The sequence below is a fragment of the Lepeophtheirus salmonis genome, chromosome 14 (genome assembly GCF_016086655.4).
Source record: "Lepeophtheirus salmonis chromosome 14, UVic_Lsal_1.4, whole genome shotgun sequence".
Lineage (NCBI taxonomy): Eukaryota > Metazoa > Arthropoda > Copepoda > Siphonostomatoida > Caligidae > Lepeophtheirus > Lepeophtheirus salmonis.
The window spans coordinates 13,562,071-13,582,963 of NC_052144.2; the positions used below are offsets into that span (position 1 = coordinate 13,562,071).

The 20,893-nt window shown below is 31.0% G+C and overlaps 1 protein-coding gene across 1 annotated transcript in view; it reads left to right on the forward strand.

The window, feature by feature from the left end:
- Positions 1-20,893, forward strand: part of LOC121129428 (vang-like protein 2) — a 94,186-nt gene that overhangs the window by 49,975 nt on the left and 23,318 nt on the right. Inside the window, exons 2-3 of the mRNA XM_040725150.2 lie at positions 4,928-5,522; positions 5,586-5,766. Coding sequence (XP_040581084.1) covers positions 5,212-5,522; positions 5,586-5,766 — 492 coding nt within the window. The 5' untranslated portion in view covers positions 4,928-5,211. The remainder of the gene's footprint in view (positions 1-4,927; positions 5,523-5,585; positions 5,767-20,893) is intronic.

Below are 20,893 nucleotides of genomic sequence, written 5' to 3' on the forward strand. Positions count from 1 at the left end.
AGTTCCTAATGAAGGCCTGTGCCAGGCTCAGGGTCAGGTTGGAGGCTTTGATTTAAGCTGGAGGTGGTTGGTATGAGTGATTTAAGTTACTATGGATCCCGTTATGTAAGACCAATTTTTTTTTAAATTTCTGAGAGATCTAAATTTCTGGCCTGTAACAGCTCTACTTTTGTATTGGGTTAGCGCGATATGCACTCCAGATGGTCCAAATCAACGCAGAAATAATTGAAGGCACCATTGAAGGCAGAAGAGGCAAGATTACCGCCAATAGCCATGATTGTGAATTTGACAGCAGCCAGACAAAATTTCGCAACTTTGTTGGCGAATTACTTATATTAACCTTAATGCCTACAAGAGAACTCCTCGTCAGAGTTTGATGCCTTTGGTTTAAGTAAAACATGTGACCAGGTATAGAATTCTTCTCAAGATGCATGAAAAGCAAGGCTATTGGCCTCTCCATAGCTAGGGTTATTCCCCTACTTAACTTTAGTATGTTTAGGCACCTCGAAGAGAAGCTTTTGTGAGTCTGATACACAAGAAAATACCTACTGTAGGACACCATCATCACTGCTTGAGGCATTCTTTAGCCAAGCTTTGTAAAGAGCTGCTGGACAAAGTTCTTCACTAAACTGGAACTGCTCATTTAGTCAAAACGTGGCTATATTGATCGACAATGCAAATAAGGTGTGCTTTGATTCTATTTATTAATTAAAATTTCAAAATTTGATGATATTTTTTGAAATATAAAATTTTGGACAATTTTCAAAAAGTTTTGCACTTTAGACAGAAGACTTTGTCTAAGAACATAAAAAGGGACAAATATGTCATGTGACAAAATTTCTACGAATCGAAATGTGGCAAAATGACATCGAACCAATTTTCAAAAACTTAATGAACACATATCATGTGTAAGACCTACAAAAATATTACAATTTAATGCTCACTACATATGGATTGACACCCTAATGTAAGTATATTTGTAGCTTTGACTCTCAACGACTTTTACAACTCCTCCTTCGTGTAAGACTTTTAAGGCTAATGTGTAACGTGGTTATAAAAAAAAACACCTACAGCTCAAATGCAGTTTTTACTCTACATACAGTAAAAAAATAGCCTCATTAATAAAAAAAATCTCCTTTACCAATTGTTTTAAATCCATAAATAATAATTATTTATATCTATAATATATATTTTCTGCAAATTAATTAAATTATTTGTTGTACGCGTAAATATAAAACTATTATTTATTGTTTCAAATATATATTTACGCTACATATGTTCTTATGTAAGTGAAACATATGTCGTGCTCTATGAATATTATGTTTCGTAATTTATGATTGCACCAGTGTAGGTGTTAAAAAGGCCTTCATAAATTAATTACAGAAAAAGTTTTTTTTGAGTTATTATATAATATTTTATAGAAGTTCCCAATTGCTACTCATGTTTAATTTCCCTTGATAGACAAATCAAATAATTCTTTAACTAAAGAAGGAAGAAAAATGCGATTTTCAATCTCATTTGATGTTAGAATCCCCAATGACCCATTTTTATTAATAAAATGTTAATGGTTTCTTCATTAATGATTTGATTACATCCATAAACATATATCAACATTAGTCAGTTACTTTGACTGAAATAATCTCTATTTTTTTTTCAACAAATCAAAAATTTCGATTAATAAAAATGAGAGTCTTGAATTTTTATCGATTTAAAAAATAAATGTTACAATCAATTGACTAAGATTATAATTTCAAAAATTTCTAAATTTTGATAATGATTTAAAAAATCAACTAACAGATCTCATTTACCAGAATATAATCTCCTTTGCTACAGTTGATTAAATGACCATGTTTGGGGATTAATTTTGAGGTGGATTCGGTATAGGCGAGAGTCCGAAAGTGAATTGTTTGAACCTCATTTTGTCAAGCCCGAATCTCAAGCCTGAGATTTATTCGAATGTAAAATACTTCCCTTACAACCATTTGATCACTTCATTTTCGATTTGACACCCTGATTTGTTGAAGTTTTTGTTTTGTACTAGAATATTTTTCGTTTGGAAGAAAAACTTAATGAAAAATTTTTGGTAACTTATTTTTTAAGGATTTATTTTCTTAAAAAAATAAAGTTCTGCAGTAAAGCAAAAAAAAAAAAAAAACGTGCAAGCATCAAATATAATATTGCTTACGCCTTTGGTGTGTGATATTTGACTTCAGCAATTAGTTATTACATTCTGATGATTAAATATATTAAACTCACATGAGTATATATTGGAATACTTTAATTGTATAGATTCAGGGGCGTCCCGAGGGAATGGACAGGAGGGATTGTAGCCCCGTCCCACCAAAAAAATATCCAATAAAAAAAAATTATTTAATTTTTTTCCCGAAAAATTTAATTTTCTGTGAATAGCTATGAATATTTGAAATTAAGTTTTCCAAAATTTTTAATTTAAAAAAAAATCAAAATCAATGAACAGCTGCGGATTATTAAAACTTTTTGTAAATAACTATGAATTTTTAAAAGTATTTTCAAAAAAGTTTAATTTTTGGAGTTTAGTTTTGAAATAAAATACAAAAACAAAGCTCTTGCCTATAAATAAACTGCTGACGCCCCTGTGATTCTCATTTTTTGACCCAAAACTCCGTAAGCTGGCCCAAAATCTAGAAAACACCTCGTAGCCCAACTTAACCCGAAGACCGATATTTTCCATACCGATCCACCTCTAATTTATATGAATTACATCGACTTAGATATCAAAGGTTAATATGAAGAGAGAATAGATTGGCCTGTTATTCTGTTTTTTAACCCTAAAAAATCATATAAGTTGATCTCTAATTTGTACATTCATATAAAGTAAAGCCTCAGATGTTACAGTAAAGAATAAAATAACGAAGAAAAAAAACAAGTTTCATATTTCATAACAAGAATATAAATGTAATTTATAGTAATTGCGAATATTTTTTTTATATATAAATAGCAAAATATACAAATTGTAGATAATTCATAAAATAATTCTGCCTTTTTTTTCTATTTAAACATTTACTGTTTTCCAGTCTGTATTCAAATATTATATGCATAGGAACAAATTATATATACATATAATTTTTCAATTTTGAACAATAGGATCATTCTTTCTAAAAGCTTATTCGTTTCATTAGCAATATATATCATTGTTTCGTATAGTGTTACCAGAGTACTGGCAAATTTAAAAAGGTACTTTGCGAAACGGATATTTGTACCCATATTAACATCGTAAAAAAATGGCCTACAGATGACCAGTGATGGGATTTGTGTTAGAGCGGGAGGAAAGGACAAAAGTGGAACATATGGTACAAATGAATTAAGAGCCTTGTTAATATCAGCTACCTGTTATATGATTTTGGGGGGACAAAAATTAATTACTGCTAAAGAGAAGAACTTTATCGATTTAAAATTGCATTAGTGCAGGGTAAATATTATAACTATATTTGAATTCATATATCAGGGCGTTACCTTTCTAACACAAAAATTGCACTATGTATTTTGATAGTCTGGGGGTACTTTAGAGATAATTAGCAATTGGTTTTGATTGACTGTTTTGTCTAACTATCAGATGATTCTGAGCCTTTTTTCAGTTTCTGGTTAGAGGAAAAGTTGTGTGATGCAATACAGATGAAAAATTAATTAATTTATATTAGTATGCATTTGCAAATCAATTTACAACAAGGATAGGCGGGAATTCTTCCTTCATAGAGATATGTTATCACACCCAGGGCTTATTAATTAATGAATAATAAAGAATACAGAGCACATACGTCAACCGTTTTTCCTTTTCTTACCGCTATCCTTAGTTGTTGTTTTTTTACACACATCTCCCCTTTACGTATGACGTGAGCCCACAAAATTTCTTACGAAATTGTCCTTTTATAAAAATAGTAATAATATAGAAATTATTTTATTAAAAAGGCTTATCAAAGACTCATAAGGCATGCGAATGACCGGGTTTGTAAATCCAAAACATTTTGAAGCGTGTGAGTTGTATGTTTTATTTTTATCTTCTAAGGCTCAGAAAGAAAGAAACTAATACTTAATTCTTTTGCTAGTGAATCTCAAAGAGGAACTCTCGATAATTTGTTGGGGAATTATTAGTAGGGTTGTAAATTCTAACCATTTATGTAGCGTGCAACTTATTTTATTTTCTATTCTCATTATTCATTCATTTTTGAAGAGAGAAGATCATAGTACAAAGTGTAACCAGAAGTGTGTGTTTGCATAAATGACAAAGAGTGTATAAGTGTAATTCCATGTTGAAATCGGAGTAGAATTGAGGATCGACATCTGAGTAATTCCTTCCTGTGTCATTGATAAATACTAAGTGGTATCTACATATATTTCCTACCTTGCATAGCTGCTCAAAGTTAATGGCAGTAACTCTATGATAGTTAAGCTGATCTCCTCTCAAACATTATTCAAATTGTAAGTGTTAACATGTTAATTTTCGAGGTGCTTTTATTTACTGAAATTGCTTAAAATTTACTCGCCTTTCCATTGACATTTTTTGTTATTTTATTTTGAGTCAAAAAATATATCAAAAAATAGTAAAATATGGACGCCAATTGTGTTACCGAAATTGTCACATTATTAATAGTATTGTACTGATAACTCTTTTTATATATCATTGTAACGTATGATAAAAGTATTGAATACGTAATTCTGTACTTATTTTGTTATTGACAACTGACTCATCAAAAATAAACTTTATTGCACCTTTACTTATGTATGCAAATAGGTTGAGCAAAGCAAATAAACTTGTCCTTATCTATACATTGAGATCTGTCAAAAAAAAAACAGCCCTGTTTATACATATGGCAAAGATATGTCTTGACACCAATGTGCACTGGAATTATCATATACAACTTAACTAACAAATTTATTTTTTTCCTTTCAGATAGTCAAAAAATGTTTGAAAAAAATCTCCGAAGGAGTCAAATATGCAAATTAGCATGACTATAGTCTATTCAAAAGAGAGAAAAATGACAATTTGTTAGAGGTGTTGAAAGGGCTCTTTACAATCATATGAAGAAGAAAAAAACAGGGCTCAAAATTTTTTAACTCCATATATATAAATAAGATTATATATAATAAAGACTAATTTGTATGCTATGAGCAAACTCTTTTAGAGAACAAATATACTCAAAATCTTTATATATATATATTACCATTGACTTCTCAATGACCCTAATCGGTGCTGCTATAATGGATACTGAAAGAATCATTCCTCCAACCAACGGATCCCCTGGATCCGGAGGTAGTGGAGGCTTTAGCAACACCCCTGTTCATCACTCCACTAATTCACTAGCACGAAAGAAAAAGACTGAGCGCATGGTTCCCACTCCTAACTACAATGGAAGTGCTATGGTTCACGGATCCTACGTGGGTATGCGGAGTCCAGCAGGAGGGAATCCATCCTCTGGAAATTCACCACAGTATGCAAATCAAGGCGTGACAAATCTTGCTTATTCACGTGATTCGCACAATAATAGGTACTTGAAGCTTGTTAAAAACCATAGGCTCAATTTGATTCTACTTTTTTTATTTCCCTTTAGTTTTATTTCACATCCTTCTCAGCAGCATTATCAACATCCTCCAGGAGGAGCTCCACATATGGGTGGCGTGATGGGGAACACACCTGTTAGTAAGTTAAATATGACTACTGATACTACAGCCTCCGTACCTGAAGACTCTGATGATCATCAAGAAGTTATTGAAGTACAAATTCTTCCACAGGTAGGCCATGTTTTTTTCTGTGTTGCTTGTCATGAGCCCCTATTATCATGTATGTGTATAATATTTATTTTGATAAGAATCTGTGATAATGTTTTGTGATAAAAAAAATGGACTCGTTTGTTAAAAGAACAAAAAACATTTGCATTATTCATGAAGAAAAATGAGGAAAAAAATATGTTCTAACTACTTTGAGATGAAAGAATACAGATAAAGATTTTTTTTTAACAAAAACTTTCTGTAGCAAACTTCATATTCTTTTATTTCCATTGTGTAATTGTTCTTCTGTACCGATATAAGTACTTGTATTAGAACCTTTGAACTACAGTATTGTTGTTCCTTCAAAAAATACAAAAAAAAAAAAAAGACGGGAAAACATTTAATTAATAGCCCCACTTAAACTTTCACAAATGGGTGTCAGAATTTTGAGTCATAAAAAAATGCCCATCATAAAAGTATGTAATACTTTATATTGTCATGTCTTCATTACCATCATACATTATATACAGTCAACCCTGGTCTAATGACCGCCTATTTTAAGCGTGTTACCACATCAAGGGGGCAAATCTAATTTTCAAACATAGGAATGAGCGTTAAAATATATATATGTTGGGAAATTAATTCTTAGTTATAGTCTTCAAAACATGGGAAAACAATGTTTGAGGATCCAACAGTAATTGAGCGTCAACATTGTTGAGGTCGGGCATTTTGAGAACCTAAACAATTAAGTTGAATAACAATGAAAATCCCATTGTTATTAGTATTAAGGAAAATAATCAATTATTGGATGTCAAATGTGATCAACAAATTAAAGCACTTAATCCTTATTGCCTATCAAAAATGCATTTCTTTATTGCCTAGTTTTGTTGACATATATGGTATATCTACCCTAAAATGTATTAAAAATATGATATTACATCGTCATACAATTTTATTTCCATATTTTAGATAAAAATTAAATTTTACCATGGAAATAAAAGGATAATTTTCTACGAATACCCTTTTTTTCTCGTCCCTAATAGATCAAAAAAATAAAAGTATAAATCCAGCTATTTTTAAAGATATTTATACCCTTGATTTAATTCAAATATCAGTGTTTATCATTGTCATCAAGTGGTATTAAATACAGTTTTTTAAATAATTCTTAGAGGAATTTGTTGGAGTCAAATTGGAAATTCGTTCATTTTTATTGTAAAATATCAAATATAAACCTCCAAGATGGCGTTTCCTTTAATTATGATGCAAGCTTTGACATCAATTTAAATTGTCTATGGTTACAGAATAGAAACCATCTGGGTTGAGAGGTCATCTGCTCAAAGCGGTTGTTTCTTCTATTTTCTTGCCTTGAACGCTTAATACAAGTCGACTTTAGTTTGTAAAAACGTCGATATCACATCAGGTTACACGCGATAGAAGTATTAGTGTTGGAGATGTCTGTATGAGGTTTATTTTTATCCCAAGTTCCGTCCTTATTGATTTCTAAAATTGACTGATTTGGACAAATATCTATTCTCTTCAGTTCTCTATGAATGTAAGAAAAAAAAAACCATGTACAGAAAATCTTTCATTTAAAATTTAAAGCTATTTACTTATGTACTTGTTACAACTTACAAACAGAAAGAAGATTCAAAGGTAGAATGAAGAACATGGTTACATCAAGAATGAAGCTAGACTGCACAGGTGCCCACAAGATATATTATATGAAAGTTATTGAAAAAGTGAGCTAAAAAACCATGTACTGAAAATCTTTCATTTAAAATTTAAAACTATTTACTTATGTACTTGTTACAACTTACAAACAGAAAGAAGATTCAAAGGTAGAATGAGAGAACATGTGGATTACATCAAGAGAAGGGAAGAAACTACTGGACCGCCTTTGGCAGGTGCCCACAAGATGCATAATATAAAAGTCATTGAAAAAATGAGCTTAACACAGAAGTGATGAGATTGACCAGAGAGGTAATTGACTAAAAAGTTCAACACAAAGAGAGCAGGGCTAAACAGGAAATCATGATGAAACTACTTATTAAAAGACCACTTTGCTTGACCTGCTTAGATTTTTTGCTGGTTTTGTCTACTCTGCTTGATTATTTTGTGTTTTGTAATTTATTATATAATCAGTTACAATTGATACGGCTTCCAAGAAGAAGTGAAATATATTCTTTGTTTACTGAAAATATTGGGTATGCAAGCTATATGTGCTTCAAAAATGATTATTTTTTTTAAACTCAATTTTCTCTCCAACCAGTTTTCAAAATAAAATAAAAAAATCAGATTTTGAAAGTTTGATGGATTCTGATTGATTTTATTTTATAAAATCACCTCCAGCCACAATTACAGTCTTTATACAAGGCTGTAATTACGAGCAGGGTTTCGCCACATGTATCTCTTGGTAAATCCTGGAATTCCTTCTTGATCCGACTGATAAGCTCGTTTTTGGTGTTGGATGGGGTTTGGTTGGTTTGTCGGTTTGTGGCTTGGTATCCCACATACAAAAAAAAATCATCTATCAAATCCAGATCCGCCGAGTTTGGAGACCAAAAGTCCAGCGAGGTAAAGTCGTCCAAATTGGACACATTTAAGACTTTTTTTCGAGAGGAAGCCGAGTCCTGCTGCCAATTTTACAACCTCCATGTAAATCCAGGTCACCTTTGTCTCCAACCTGTTCAGGTTGTTGCTCCAGGCACGAAATTTCTAGGAGGGCTGCGTGCCTTTTCCAAGTATTTGGGACAATGAAATCGTCAATTGATTCAATTATTTTCCAAACTCTTTTAGGTTTGAACAAGCTATCTAAAATTCAGGAGCCAAAGTTCCCGTGTTTACTAAAGCAAGTGCACCAAAGTGGTGTATAGAAAATTTAGACAAACTCTATTGTGTTTTTTTTTTCTTTTTCTCCTAAGTCAAAAAGATAATTGTTGGTTGTCTTACTCTAACAAAAAAAACCAATGGTTACAACTTGTTACACAACATTTACACAGAATACAACACCCCTTATGAAATGGTGAATTAAACCATTTACTCCAAATATATAATAATAGTACTACAGATGGAATACAATGGTGATACTGGGTGTCTATATATATATGTAACAGATACTTATATGAGTTTGTGATTTTATTTCTTCTCCACAATCAATCTTAAAAAAAAACATATCATAATGAAGTACTTTTTTTTATAAATACGTATCTTGTTATGTCTGTTAGAGTTAGACTACTTCTTATATAAAAATATATTTATAGAACGTTGCTCTCATAGGAATTTTAATGATAGCTTCTTGACGTAAAGGAGTTGTCTTTTGAATTGGTTAGCTAAATATATTTTAAGTATCTATGTAATTTGAGCGTACATATTAGTGTTGATTTCCGTCTCAAAATCCTAGACCGGCTTTTATGATTTGTAGTTAATCTAAGTAATTAGGTCCTTTTAAGGAATTTGATCTATATCTGTCTTACAAAAATCGGTCTAGAGTATAACAACAAAATCTTGAGATTTATTATCTATTTGCTATAAATTAATATAAAATTGTCATTTTGCATTAATTTGTTCAAAAAACAAAACTGGAGCAGCAAATGATATCATTGAGAATATATATCATTCAATGTAGCCTCCGTTGGTCTCAACAACGGCCTCGATTCGGATCCTGAACTGCGTGAAGGCCCTTGAAATTAAAGCCCGATCTAAATCCGTGCAGTTTTGGATAATGGAGGCCATCAGAGATTTCTTGGTGGTGTGATGACGGATTCAGGTCTAGGAGATAATAGGCCAAATATTTGGAGCCAATCATGAGTCGTTTGGGAGGAATGGCTGAGGGAAAGTCCTGTTGCCAGACCCATGGACAGTCTCCAGTGACCTCCTTGACACAAAAGAGTCCCTAACCTACAGGTAGACACCAGTGTTGATGCTAATACCTTATTCAAATATATGCGGTCCGAAAGTTCCTCCAACTCTCTTCGGGTACCTCCTTTCTTGTGATTACTTCCATGGTATCCTTGATCTCCATCAAGGCCTTTCTCAACTCTGGAACCCTTTTTCTGTCGATCCCTCTTATCTTTGAAAAATTGCTGATATACAGATCGTAATTCACTAAAATCATATCAACGCCAGCCCTGCTTTTTGCCTCTGAAAATATAATAGGTTTGAAATTTTCTGTTGTTGACTTCATGGCAGTACTTTGGCTAAGTGAAAGCCGTAATTTGTAATTGGTAATATAAACAAGGAATTTTCTTTTCCTTAGCAGTTGCCATTATTATTTAATTCCTGAGAAGTGAACATCCTTTCCTAAATAGATTCATTTATATTCCAAGGTTGAAACTGATATCATGAAACTTCATGAGCATTATTTTCTCTCTTCCAAAACATTCTTCAAAATTTCAGGCTTGCCATTTTAATTTTCGTTTTCTTTTTTTTTAAAGTACCCATTGTACAAAGGATGTGTATCACTAGTTATATGTATATTTAACCTTAAAAAAAGTTTTGCGTAATTTCGTTATCATATATACCGGAAAAATCTGGAAGTATGAAGAGCTGGATTTATTTCTTACATCCTGTGTTTCATAAGCCATATTTGTACTGCACATAAATCAACAACAGGAGACAATGCGTTCATAGATTGAGATCGAATAATATCGGTCTACCATTTAAAAACGATTAAATTTCGGTCTTGGACCGAGTCTCAACACTATTATATATGTAAACCCTCTATTAGCAGCATATTGAAGCTTTTATTCCACAGCTATAACAACGCATAATTAAATCTTCTTCTTTTTCTAACCTTATAAATCATGTTGAGACCTTGTTCCTCAGAGCTTAAGTTTAAAGAAAAAGGACTCACGAAGAAAGAGAGCTGTAATTACCATAAAAAAGCACTATTTTCTTTTGAAATAAAAGCTAATGTTGCTTTGTTACTTCGTTGTTGGTGATTAGATTATTTTTGTTACAATATCCTTGCTGTAGGATCATAATGAGATCTTAGAATCGGATATAAAAAGGTTTTATCCATCCTCAATTACATAGTAACATACAAGTTCCTAACTGATATTTAACGTTGAGATTACTTTCTCTTGTTACAATCAAGTGTCTTAAAAGTATTCTCTTTGTTTTTAATTCATGTCAAAACATATTTGTAAAAAGTATTTACTCTGAAACTCTTTTTTTTGTGACTTATTTTCGAGGACTGGGTCCGTGGTCGATTTTTATTTCAGTCATGTCCCAAGTGTTTCTTCTCTGAAGAATGAATTTTATCAATATGTCCCTCAAAAATGGACACAAACCTTTGAACGTTGTTATATCGATCTCAAACGATAGCCCAACAGAAAAAAGTTTCCCGAAATGAATCACTCTAAAACTTAGCATGTCGATATTGAATGGTTATTTGCTTATATCACAACTCATGAATAGTGCTTAAAAGTAATTTTTGACCAAAGTTTGGATGAGATTTGTCACATGACATAAAATCTTGGAGGCATCAGTAACTTACAAACGGAATCGTAACATTATTATTTTGTAAACCTCTATATATGGTTTTAAATCTTAAGCATTTTTAAGTGTGCAAGTTTTGTTGTTATTGGCAATCTGAAGAGAGTTATTTTATTTTCGAAAGCTGTTATCATTATTATTTCCAATTTGGAGTTGAACACATTTAATTACAAAGACTAACCACAAGTGTGTGAAGTCATGATTGACGAAAAGTAACGCTAAAGGGTTGTAAGTGTTAGTCCTTGTTGAACTCAAAGTAGTTTTGCAGCTCAAAAACGGTCTAATATCTACTATGTTCTTGCTTAAAACGGAGAAGCACTTTTTTTTTCTTCATCCCACATTTTCTCGCAAATAATCTAATGAAATGAAACGACAGCTGAGCTGTTCTTCTCTCAAACATTCTTCTAAATGTCATAGTTGCCACGTTAATTGAATTATGAATGACGGAGAGTAATCCTGAGGGGTTTTTATGGAGTTATAAGTATTTTTTGGACTCAAGATAGAATTGAACATAGCCAACAGAATAATTCCTACCAATGCACTTGCTTCATACGGAGAAGGACATATGTTTATTTTAGGGTTGTACCGATGCATCGGAGTCGGTATGAATCAGCCTTTTTTGAAGTATCGGTTATTGGAATCGGGTAATTACCGCCGATACCTATGCCTAATTGTTAAGAAGGATAATATGACTTATTTGAGCTCATTTTTGGTAACACAATTACGGTAACAAATTGATAAACTAGCTAGACTGGATGACGTTGTTTAGCCAAATTAAAAAACAAAACAAAGATGGGTTTAAACTAAATAGAAAAATTATTCAAATTTTTAGGTTTGTACAGGAAATTTACATGAAAACAACAATTTATAAATAAATGTAGTGCCCAATACATTTGAACTATGTCATGAGTTGTTCAAAAAGTCAGTAACGGTTGGAGTTGGGTTTAGGTTTTTGTATAGATATTTGCCTATTGCCAGTGTTGCAATTATTTGAAATTAGATCAGAGGCCGAAGGCAAGGAGCCTGACTTTATATGTCTTACAATGGAAGGGCATCAAACTCCCTATATGAGCCAACCAGAAATAAAATAACTCCTTATTACGGAGAAGAAAATACTTATATCAATTAAAATTTATTATCAGTTTATGAGTGATAAATTTATGTATTATTTTTTTCCCTTCCATAATTAATACGAAGTTAAACATTAACAAAAATAAGCAGTTTTATTATTTGTTTATGAAATTACTTTATATAAGATAAGGAATTGGAATCGTCTATAAAGATGATATCGGAAATGGGATTGGCTGAGATTTTAGTATGGGTACATCCTTAGCTCATTTTCTTCATATCACAGCTCCTCTCAGCTAAAGTTGCTCTCTTTTGAAACATTATTCAAATTGTCAGGGTTGCCAAGTTAATTATTGGGGGTTTGGATACAAAAAAAATGCATGGATCTACAGCCCTACACATGTATGTGATTCCATATTATGTTATGGGATTTAGAATAAGAAGAAAAAATAAAATAATTTGTAAGATGTTCGACATACACGTAGGTAGAGGGTATTAATGCAATATTTCAATCACGTACAAACTACAAAAAATAGGAAATACAGATGATATATACATAAGCATGTTTGTAGTATCTGTGTATGACTTTCAGTTTTTCCATTTATGATCATACATTAAATAAATTCAATGGATATTTAGATCGAACCATTTAGGGGGATTTTTATTTTTCCTTTCTTTGTGGTTCATCTCTGCACTTTTAGTTAATAGGAGGGAGGGATCAACGTTTTATAAATGTACAATATATATATACTAACGTGTACCATTTGACCGGGAAGTTGTCTTTGTACGGGATACCGGAAAATATTTTTTTCTTTTAAATAAGGAGATCCCATCAGTAAATAATAATTACATTGGACACAAAGTATTTAGTTTTACACCTTCAGAATATATTTATAATAAATGTTAAGCTAGTCTTACATAAAGAGACTCAAAATGTTTTAAGGAAGAGGTTAGGCAAAAAGCAAATCGTAGGGCACACACAACAGATTCAAATTTAATTTTTTTCTAAATAGCAATGGCTTTTTAATTTGATTTTGATTTTTTGATTGAATAGCTATGGATTTTTAAATTTTTTCCCCCAAAAATTAAACATTTTAATTTTCTTTTGGAAATAGCTGTATTTTTTTTGAAAATTTTCCAAAAAAATTGATTTTTCAATTTTTTTTTCAACAAATTTAACCTTTTGTGATTAACAATTAATTTCTGATTTTTTTCTAAACTATTTCATTTTCTCTGAATAGCTATTGGTTTTTGAATTTTTTTCCCCAAAAATTTAATATTATAATTTTTTTCGGGAAAATTTTATTTTTTGTGAATAGCTGTCGATTTTTGAAAATTTGTTTTTCTATTATTTTTTTCCAAAAAAATTTCATATTTCAAATTTTTTTGCCAAAAAAATAAGTTTTCTTTAAATTGTTATAGATTTTCGAATTTCTTTTCAAAAAAGTAATTGGTCTTGAAAAATTGTGATGTTTTGGAATTTTTTTCTCAAAAATTCCAAAAACTTAGCCCCAAAAAAAAAATATATATATATATAATCATGCGGAGGCCCCTGATAAAAAGTAAAAAATGCAATCATTTAAATTTGTTTTTTTCGATTGATTCCTTATTTATTAACTCTATATTTATTGTAAAACCACAAGAAATCCCGGGAAAACAGGATATCCAGAGATAAACTCTGATGTGCATTAATATGTGTACATAGTAGACCCAATTAATGCTATTTATTTAATCTATGGAGCTAAAAAAATATATAAATTTATATAATTGCATTTCTATATCGACTTTCCCACAAAAAAACAAAAAAAAAACGAATAAAGCCTTAATCATTAAAAATAAAAGAACGTTACTGTATACATTAAACATACCTATGTAGTTAGAGTTTTAAAATAAGTATTACTTCAAGTTAAATACAGTCAATCCAAAAAACACATAGAAAAAGAAAGTTAAATTTACTTTATCAATATGAAATGTATTATGCCTTTAATAAATGTCAAAATATTTGATATTTAAAAGTTACTTTCAAGTAATAAAAAGTTACAGAGGTCCAACGTGTTTTATATTCATGAATGATGTCTGTTGGATTATTCCTCTCCTCCAGCCACTTTTTTTCATGATCTGCACAGTTCTTAAGTAGACGATGGCTTCCTGTGCCATTGGTGTGTACAAATGCTATCACGACGGCGCGTTCTTTTCTTGTTCGTTGAATTCAATGGGACACAAATTGTCGTATGTGGCTCCCATGGTGGTTTGCTTGATTACTAACCAACTACTAATTTTCAGATCTTTCTATGAGTATATTGGTAAGGCTGATATCTAATATCATCTATGAGTTATGAGCGTTTACATCAGGTGAATATTTAAAGTCTTCAATCTGTATATAAGCTACACAGTCCCATTTTAAGGTTAATATTATATACCAATACACTTTTGCTGGGAATAATCAAACAAACTTTTGTGGGCTGTGAGGCCATTTTAGTTTGGGAAATGCTACACATACAGAGTCGTTAAGGTAAATCCAGATTCCCTTTAATTGCATCCTGATCAATAGAGGAAATAAGTAGAGTTTTGAAATTTTATTTACATGTTCTAATAATACAAAAAAAAAAAAAAAAATCAACTTGTCGTCCATTTTCGCCAATCATTCGCTCGATACGAGGCCTAGGGATTTTCATGCCTTGACTACGTCTGCAAGGGATAATTTGTAACAGTATTTGATGATGGAGACCTTCAAGGGATCGATGCTGTGGGTGGAATTGGCGGAAGCCTTCCTCTCTAACTCCCCCTAAAAGAAGTAATCCACGGGATTCATAAAGGAGAGTAACTTGAGGAGAGCTGCATGGTCCAGGAACGAATTACACTTTTAAAATCAAGGTATTACTGTATATTAAAAAAAAAGTCGATCATACAAAACTTGCAAAAAGAAGAATTTACAAGTTATTCAAAACTATATCTTCTTTCTACAATGTATCTAAAAGTGTTGTCAAGTACTTTTTTTATGATTATTACCTTCAATACTACAACTGGGTTATGAATATTTATAGATACCCCACCAAAGTATAGGGTAGTGTGTTTTGAGTATGATAAAAACAAAATAAATGTAGAAATAACGCCCCTAATTTGGTTCTAACGAACAAAATATACATGTAGCTTTGTCCATTTGGTTTTTTAGGGAGATTTCCTATCCACTTGTTTTTTGATACTTATCAAAAAAAATAATATATATATATATAAAGGGGGAAAAGAGATCATTTTTGAAGTGGAGCTACTTTTTATCATGAATCTCTAATTACAAAAAGAACAATTCTATGCCTTATTATACATATGTAGGTCCTACCATTCAAAATGGTAATTTAAAACTTATCAAAGTCAGAACAAAAAAAAAATATATATGTATTCTTCCACAGAGTTATTATGTAATTATTTTATGCGTAAATAGCTCTACGATGTCTTTATAATCTAATTCCTTGTCATTCCAACTATTCAACTTCTTATAAAGGGGTTTGTGAGAAAGTGTCTTTTAATCTAATTAAATTTATGACCCATTGATAAAAAAACCATTATGTAGTGATATATGTATAATATCAGACTGTTCTGTTTTTGGTTAATATTTTGAGCCCCTACACTAAGACCTTTTCTGCAGAATAAGTAATCAAAAAAGCTTAAGACCTCTCTCTCTCTGGGATTGTTGGTGCAAAATTAGTTATTTTTATTAATCTTGCACCGTTCCAAATATATTTTATAGGTGAATATAACAGTCCAATGATGAGACTTTTGTAGTTGCTACATGAATAAGTACTTTTGATTTCATGAAGATGTTCTCATTATTCTTTTCTTGTGTGTCGAGAGAACATATATATCATAGGCTGAAAAGTCCGGGTTTTTCATAAGCAAAAAACGTTGTTTTATTTTGTTTCAAAATGACCTATTTTAATTATTATTATTATTTGCGTTATAGAAGGTAGTCCCCAGAACGCATTGCAAGCCATTGCATAGCTGTAACCGTATTATTTCCCCATCAAGAATCAGTCCAAAATTACAATAAATAGTTTTTGATCCATTGTTTTGGAAGGAATGATAGTAGCCTCACACTTGGCACAATAACTCACAAACGAAACAACAGATTGTCATTAAATTTTGACAGCTGTCTTTCGAAGGTTGGTACTAACTGAAAATGAAGTAAATTATAAAAAATTCAGCGCCATCTATTTGTAAAGCCCGGGACTTTTCTAGCCATGTGTTACATACATATAAACTATAAAACATAGCCACAAATTTGTTTGCTCATGAATGGAGAGTAACGCTAAAGAGTTACGCTGGGTTGGACTCGGAGTAAAATTAAGAAGGGTCATCGGATTAATTCCTGCCTATATCATTCTTCAATACGAAGTGGGGATTGTGTATATGTCATTTAATGAATGTTGCTCTTCAATTGTTCAGGGTGACCACGATAATTCTGGTGGATAGCATTATTTTCATCTATAAATATGACGCTATGAGTGACAAATAGTACGAGCTCATTAGACTACGGGCTTGGTGGGAAAAATAACTCTCTTTATCTCAACGTGCGTAGGTTCGATTCACGGTCGCTCCTAGAGAAGGAAATATATACATTGTTTATTCTGGACTTCGAAGACAATTTTTTGTCTTTTAGATTATACTTCATCAATACAACTGCATCTCACCAATTAAAGAATCATATATTAAAAAAATGTACTTTTTATATTTTGTTGTGTATTCATAGGAAATATTGTGCATTTTGTTTTTAATCATTTAATGGGTCCTAGATGCCACAGCAGAAAAAGTATTTGTGCAATGAAAAAAAAATACCAATTAGAAAATGGAACAGTCTAATTTACATTGTCATAAAATACATAGTTTGTAAAATATCTCAAAGATATATTTTTTAATCTAAATGAGTATAACTAAGAACCAGAAGCTAAGAGAGAATGTTATAGGTGTGTTTGAGTTAGATATTTAGATCTTGAAATATTTGAGGTTAGTGTACGTTGATACAATAAGATCAGAATGAATGGTCATTATTAGTGTTGGAGCAGAGTATTAATCAAACTCGAAAAAAATAGACTTACCGAAGTCAATAATTGACTAAAAATGAGTATAAAACTACACAGAAATATTATTTGAAAACTTCAAACTTGAAGTAATCGACTATAAATTAAATCCCTAGGTATTTCAATATTTTTATTGTAAATTTATTAGAAATTTTAAAGTCATATTTTTAGCGGGAGATTGTTTCTTCTGCCTAATTGGCGTCCAGTTTTTCAGTTTTGTTAATTTTACAAAAAAAAAGAAGAAAAAAAATACATATCGGCCTTATTTTTTGCTTCCAAAATATACGATTGTAGATCAAAAGTCCAACCAACTACGATCTGTCGGACAAATATGCCTCCCAATGGATTTAATCCGGTTCATGATACCTAAGAGATTATAAAGGGAACCTTAGAGTATAGCTTAATGGCAGGAAAAATAAATTTTTCAGTGCCATGAGAGGTTCTTATTAGTAGTGTTGTGCTAATCATCATATAGGACAGAAGACTCGAGTCCCATCTAGTTCCATTTAATTCTGGTCCAGTTCAGTCCGGAACTGGGTCGAATAAATAAGGATTAACACAACACTATTTATCGGTCTTTTATGCTAACTACAACAGCTGAAATGGCGTAGTTAGTAACTACGTCATTTCAAGAGTTGAAATTTTATTTTAACGTATTTCTATTTTTTTCTATATTTGAAGCTTATAATACTCAAGTATTACACGTTCTAGCTATCATTCATTATTGTCTTAGCATTTATTTTTTCAATCCTAACTAGCAGTGAAGAAAACCAAAAGATAGTTATTACTAAAGGACCAACCAATCGATCTTTAGGACTGTTGAATTGTAAAAAAAACGATTCTACCGATAAAAAGACTTAAAAAGAAGTGGGGTAGAATCATAGGAAATCAGTCCCAAGCCGATTCAACACTATTTACTTTATTAGATTCAACTGACTTTATAGTCAGGCTAAGATTTTATCATTTTGATAAAAAAATAAATTTCTCAAATTTCAACTCAAATTCAACTTTGTCTCACTACTCAAAAAATCGAACTCGATATTTATGTCTCAAATCCAGCACAATCTATTGCTATTTGTTTTAATTGAGTAGCAATTTTAATAACAGAGTATGTTTTGATAGCCCCTATCCATTGTTTGATAAAAGACACTACATAATATATCTAATGATATTTATATGTAGATAACAAAGGCTTTTAAAAATCTCTGCCATGGAGGCAACATACATAAAAGGTAGGTATGCACATATTAAGTAACACTTTGAGGTGAGGTAAGAAAAACATAGTCACCACACTGATGACAGAATGACAAAGCATTTTTGGTCATACAAAAAAAAATATATATAATGTATTTTTTTCTCTCGGAAATATGAAATAAATATAAGGAAATCAATAGTTAGTTATAGTCATACAAAGATGGGGAACCTATATTTTTTGAGGATCCAAATGTAAACGAACGTTTTCACGTGACGTTATCATTATTAATTTCGGCCATTTTTTGGGAGCCTCAACAATTAAGTTGAAGAACAATGAACACCCCTTTTTTATTGCTATTAAGGAAAATAGTGAACTATTGTATGTCAAAGTGGGACCAATAAACAAAGGGATTTTCCCTCTATTGTATAGTTTTATTATTTATCCGACCCTAAATTGTATTAAAAGTATGTTCTTAAATCGCGGTTCAATCTCGTTTCCATATTGTAGATAAAATTAATAATCACAATGGAAGAAAGAAAATAACTTTTTACAAATTATCCTACTCTTCTTGTCCCTAGTCTATAAAAAAATATTTGGACAAAGTTGGATATTTAAAGGTTTTTCTTTAGTACAAATTACTTTGATCTAATTATAATATTAGTGGTTATCAGTGGATTCTAGTTGTATTCAGCTCAAATGTTAAGTCTTTTTTTTATTTACGAAGCCATTTATGGAGTTGCATCGAGATTTATTGGAAATTTGTCAACTTTATGATGTAAAAATATGGCGTTCCCTTCAACAAAGTTGCAATTTATGACGTCAGTGAATACACTTTATATAAATTTATTATAATGCAATATGGGACCGTATTTATTTTGCCACGATACTAATATTTTTATACAATAAATTGGTATGGGTATTGGAATGTTGAGGCATAATTCTATCATTATTTACTTATATTTTAAGGCAAAATATCCTGGTGGCAAAATGTCCTGAGGTAAAAATATACTATTTATCTGTACCTAATGCCTAATATTAATACCAAAACCGATACAAAAATATTAGTGACAAAACATATATAGTTATCCCGTTTAGTTTGGATTTGATCACTAAGCTAAAGACCACGGTTCCTAATTTCAAGAAGCTTACTGTAATAAAATCCCTGATTGACATGCAGAAAGAAAACTTAATTTGTAGCACTGACATTCCTACACACTACAGTAAGTCTGCAGAACCCATTACACTGGCTGTTTGGGGTACTGCAGTTTAATGAACATACACTGATTTAAAAAAAAAACCTAGTTGATAGCTTATATAAATTTTGTAACGAATTTTTGAATGAGTACAATAAACATCAAGTTTAATATATACTTTTTATGTGTCACCAAATCCTTGGGCCATAAGTAGAAAATAATCAAATATAATATTTAGAGGAATGTGGACGTTCAACCCTACTTTTAATATGAGACTTGAAGAGTCAAATTTTTTTATCTTATAATAATAATGAAGAATAAAAAAAATTCTAAAAAGATGTAAAAAAATATTTTTTTATTTCATATCTTTGACACTCTGAAAAAAAAATCCAATATTTGAATAGTGATTATTCATTCAATGGTATTCAAATAAAAAGTTGCTTTAATGGGATGTTGAACATTCCTTATAATATAAAGGGTTTTTATGCGACACTGTAATATTATAAATCGGCTATCGTTGTAGAAGTATAACCAATCACATTGATTTTAACAGTGCTCTTGTTATATGCACAAGCAAGCAATATTTCATTCATACGACTACATTAATATTTCTTATATCAACAATATTTATATGATTTACTTCAGGGAGTACTATATCTTAGTCTTGAAACTCACTTATGGACCGATTTACTTGTCCCTACCCCTTTATTTCAGTCTTACCCTATGGACCAATTTTTTGGTCGGTTTCAGGCATAACGAGAGACCCAATTTCTTTTTTTGTCTAGATCAAGCGTAAATAATTTTTCCAAAAAAAAATGATATATTCTAGAACAAATGGTCTATACAAATAAGAAAAAATGGGATTAAAAATCATACGAGCTATTTCTTATTAAACTTCGAATGACGTCATTCTGCTTAAAAATACATATGATGTCATGGTATAAGCAATTTATCTTTAAAATCGGTCTAAACCGATTTTTTTGGGACCGAACTATACTGAACTTTTATTTGGACCGATCTATTTAGAACAAATTTTTCAATGAGATCGTTACGGACCGAGTTTTTGGACCGAACTAGTTCGGCCCACACAAAAAATATTACGGTCTAAGAACGGTCTAGGATTTCTA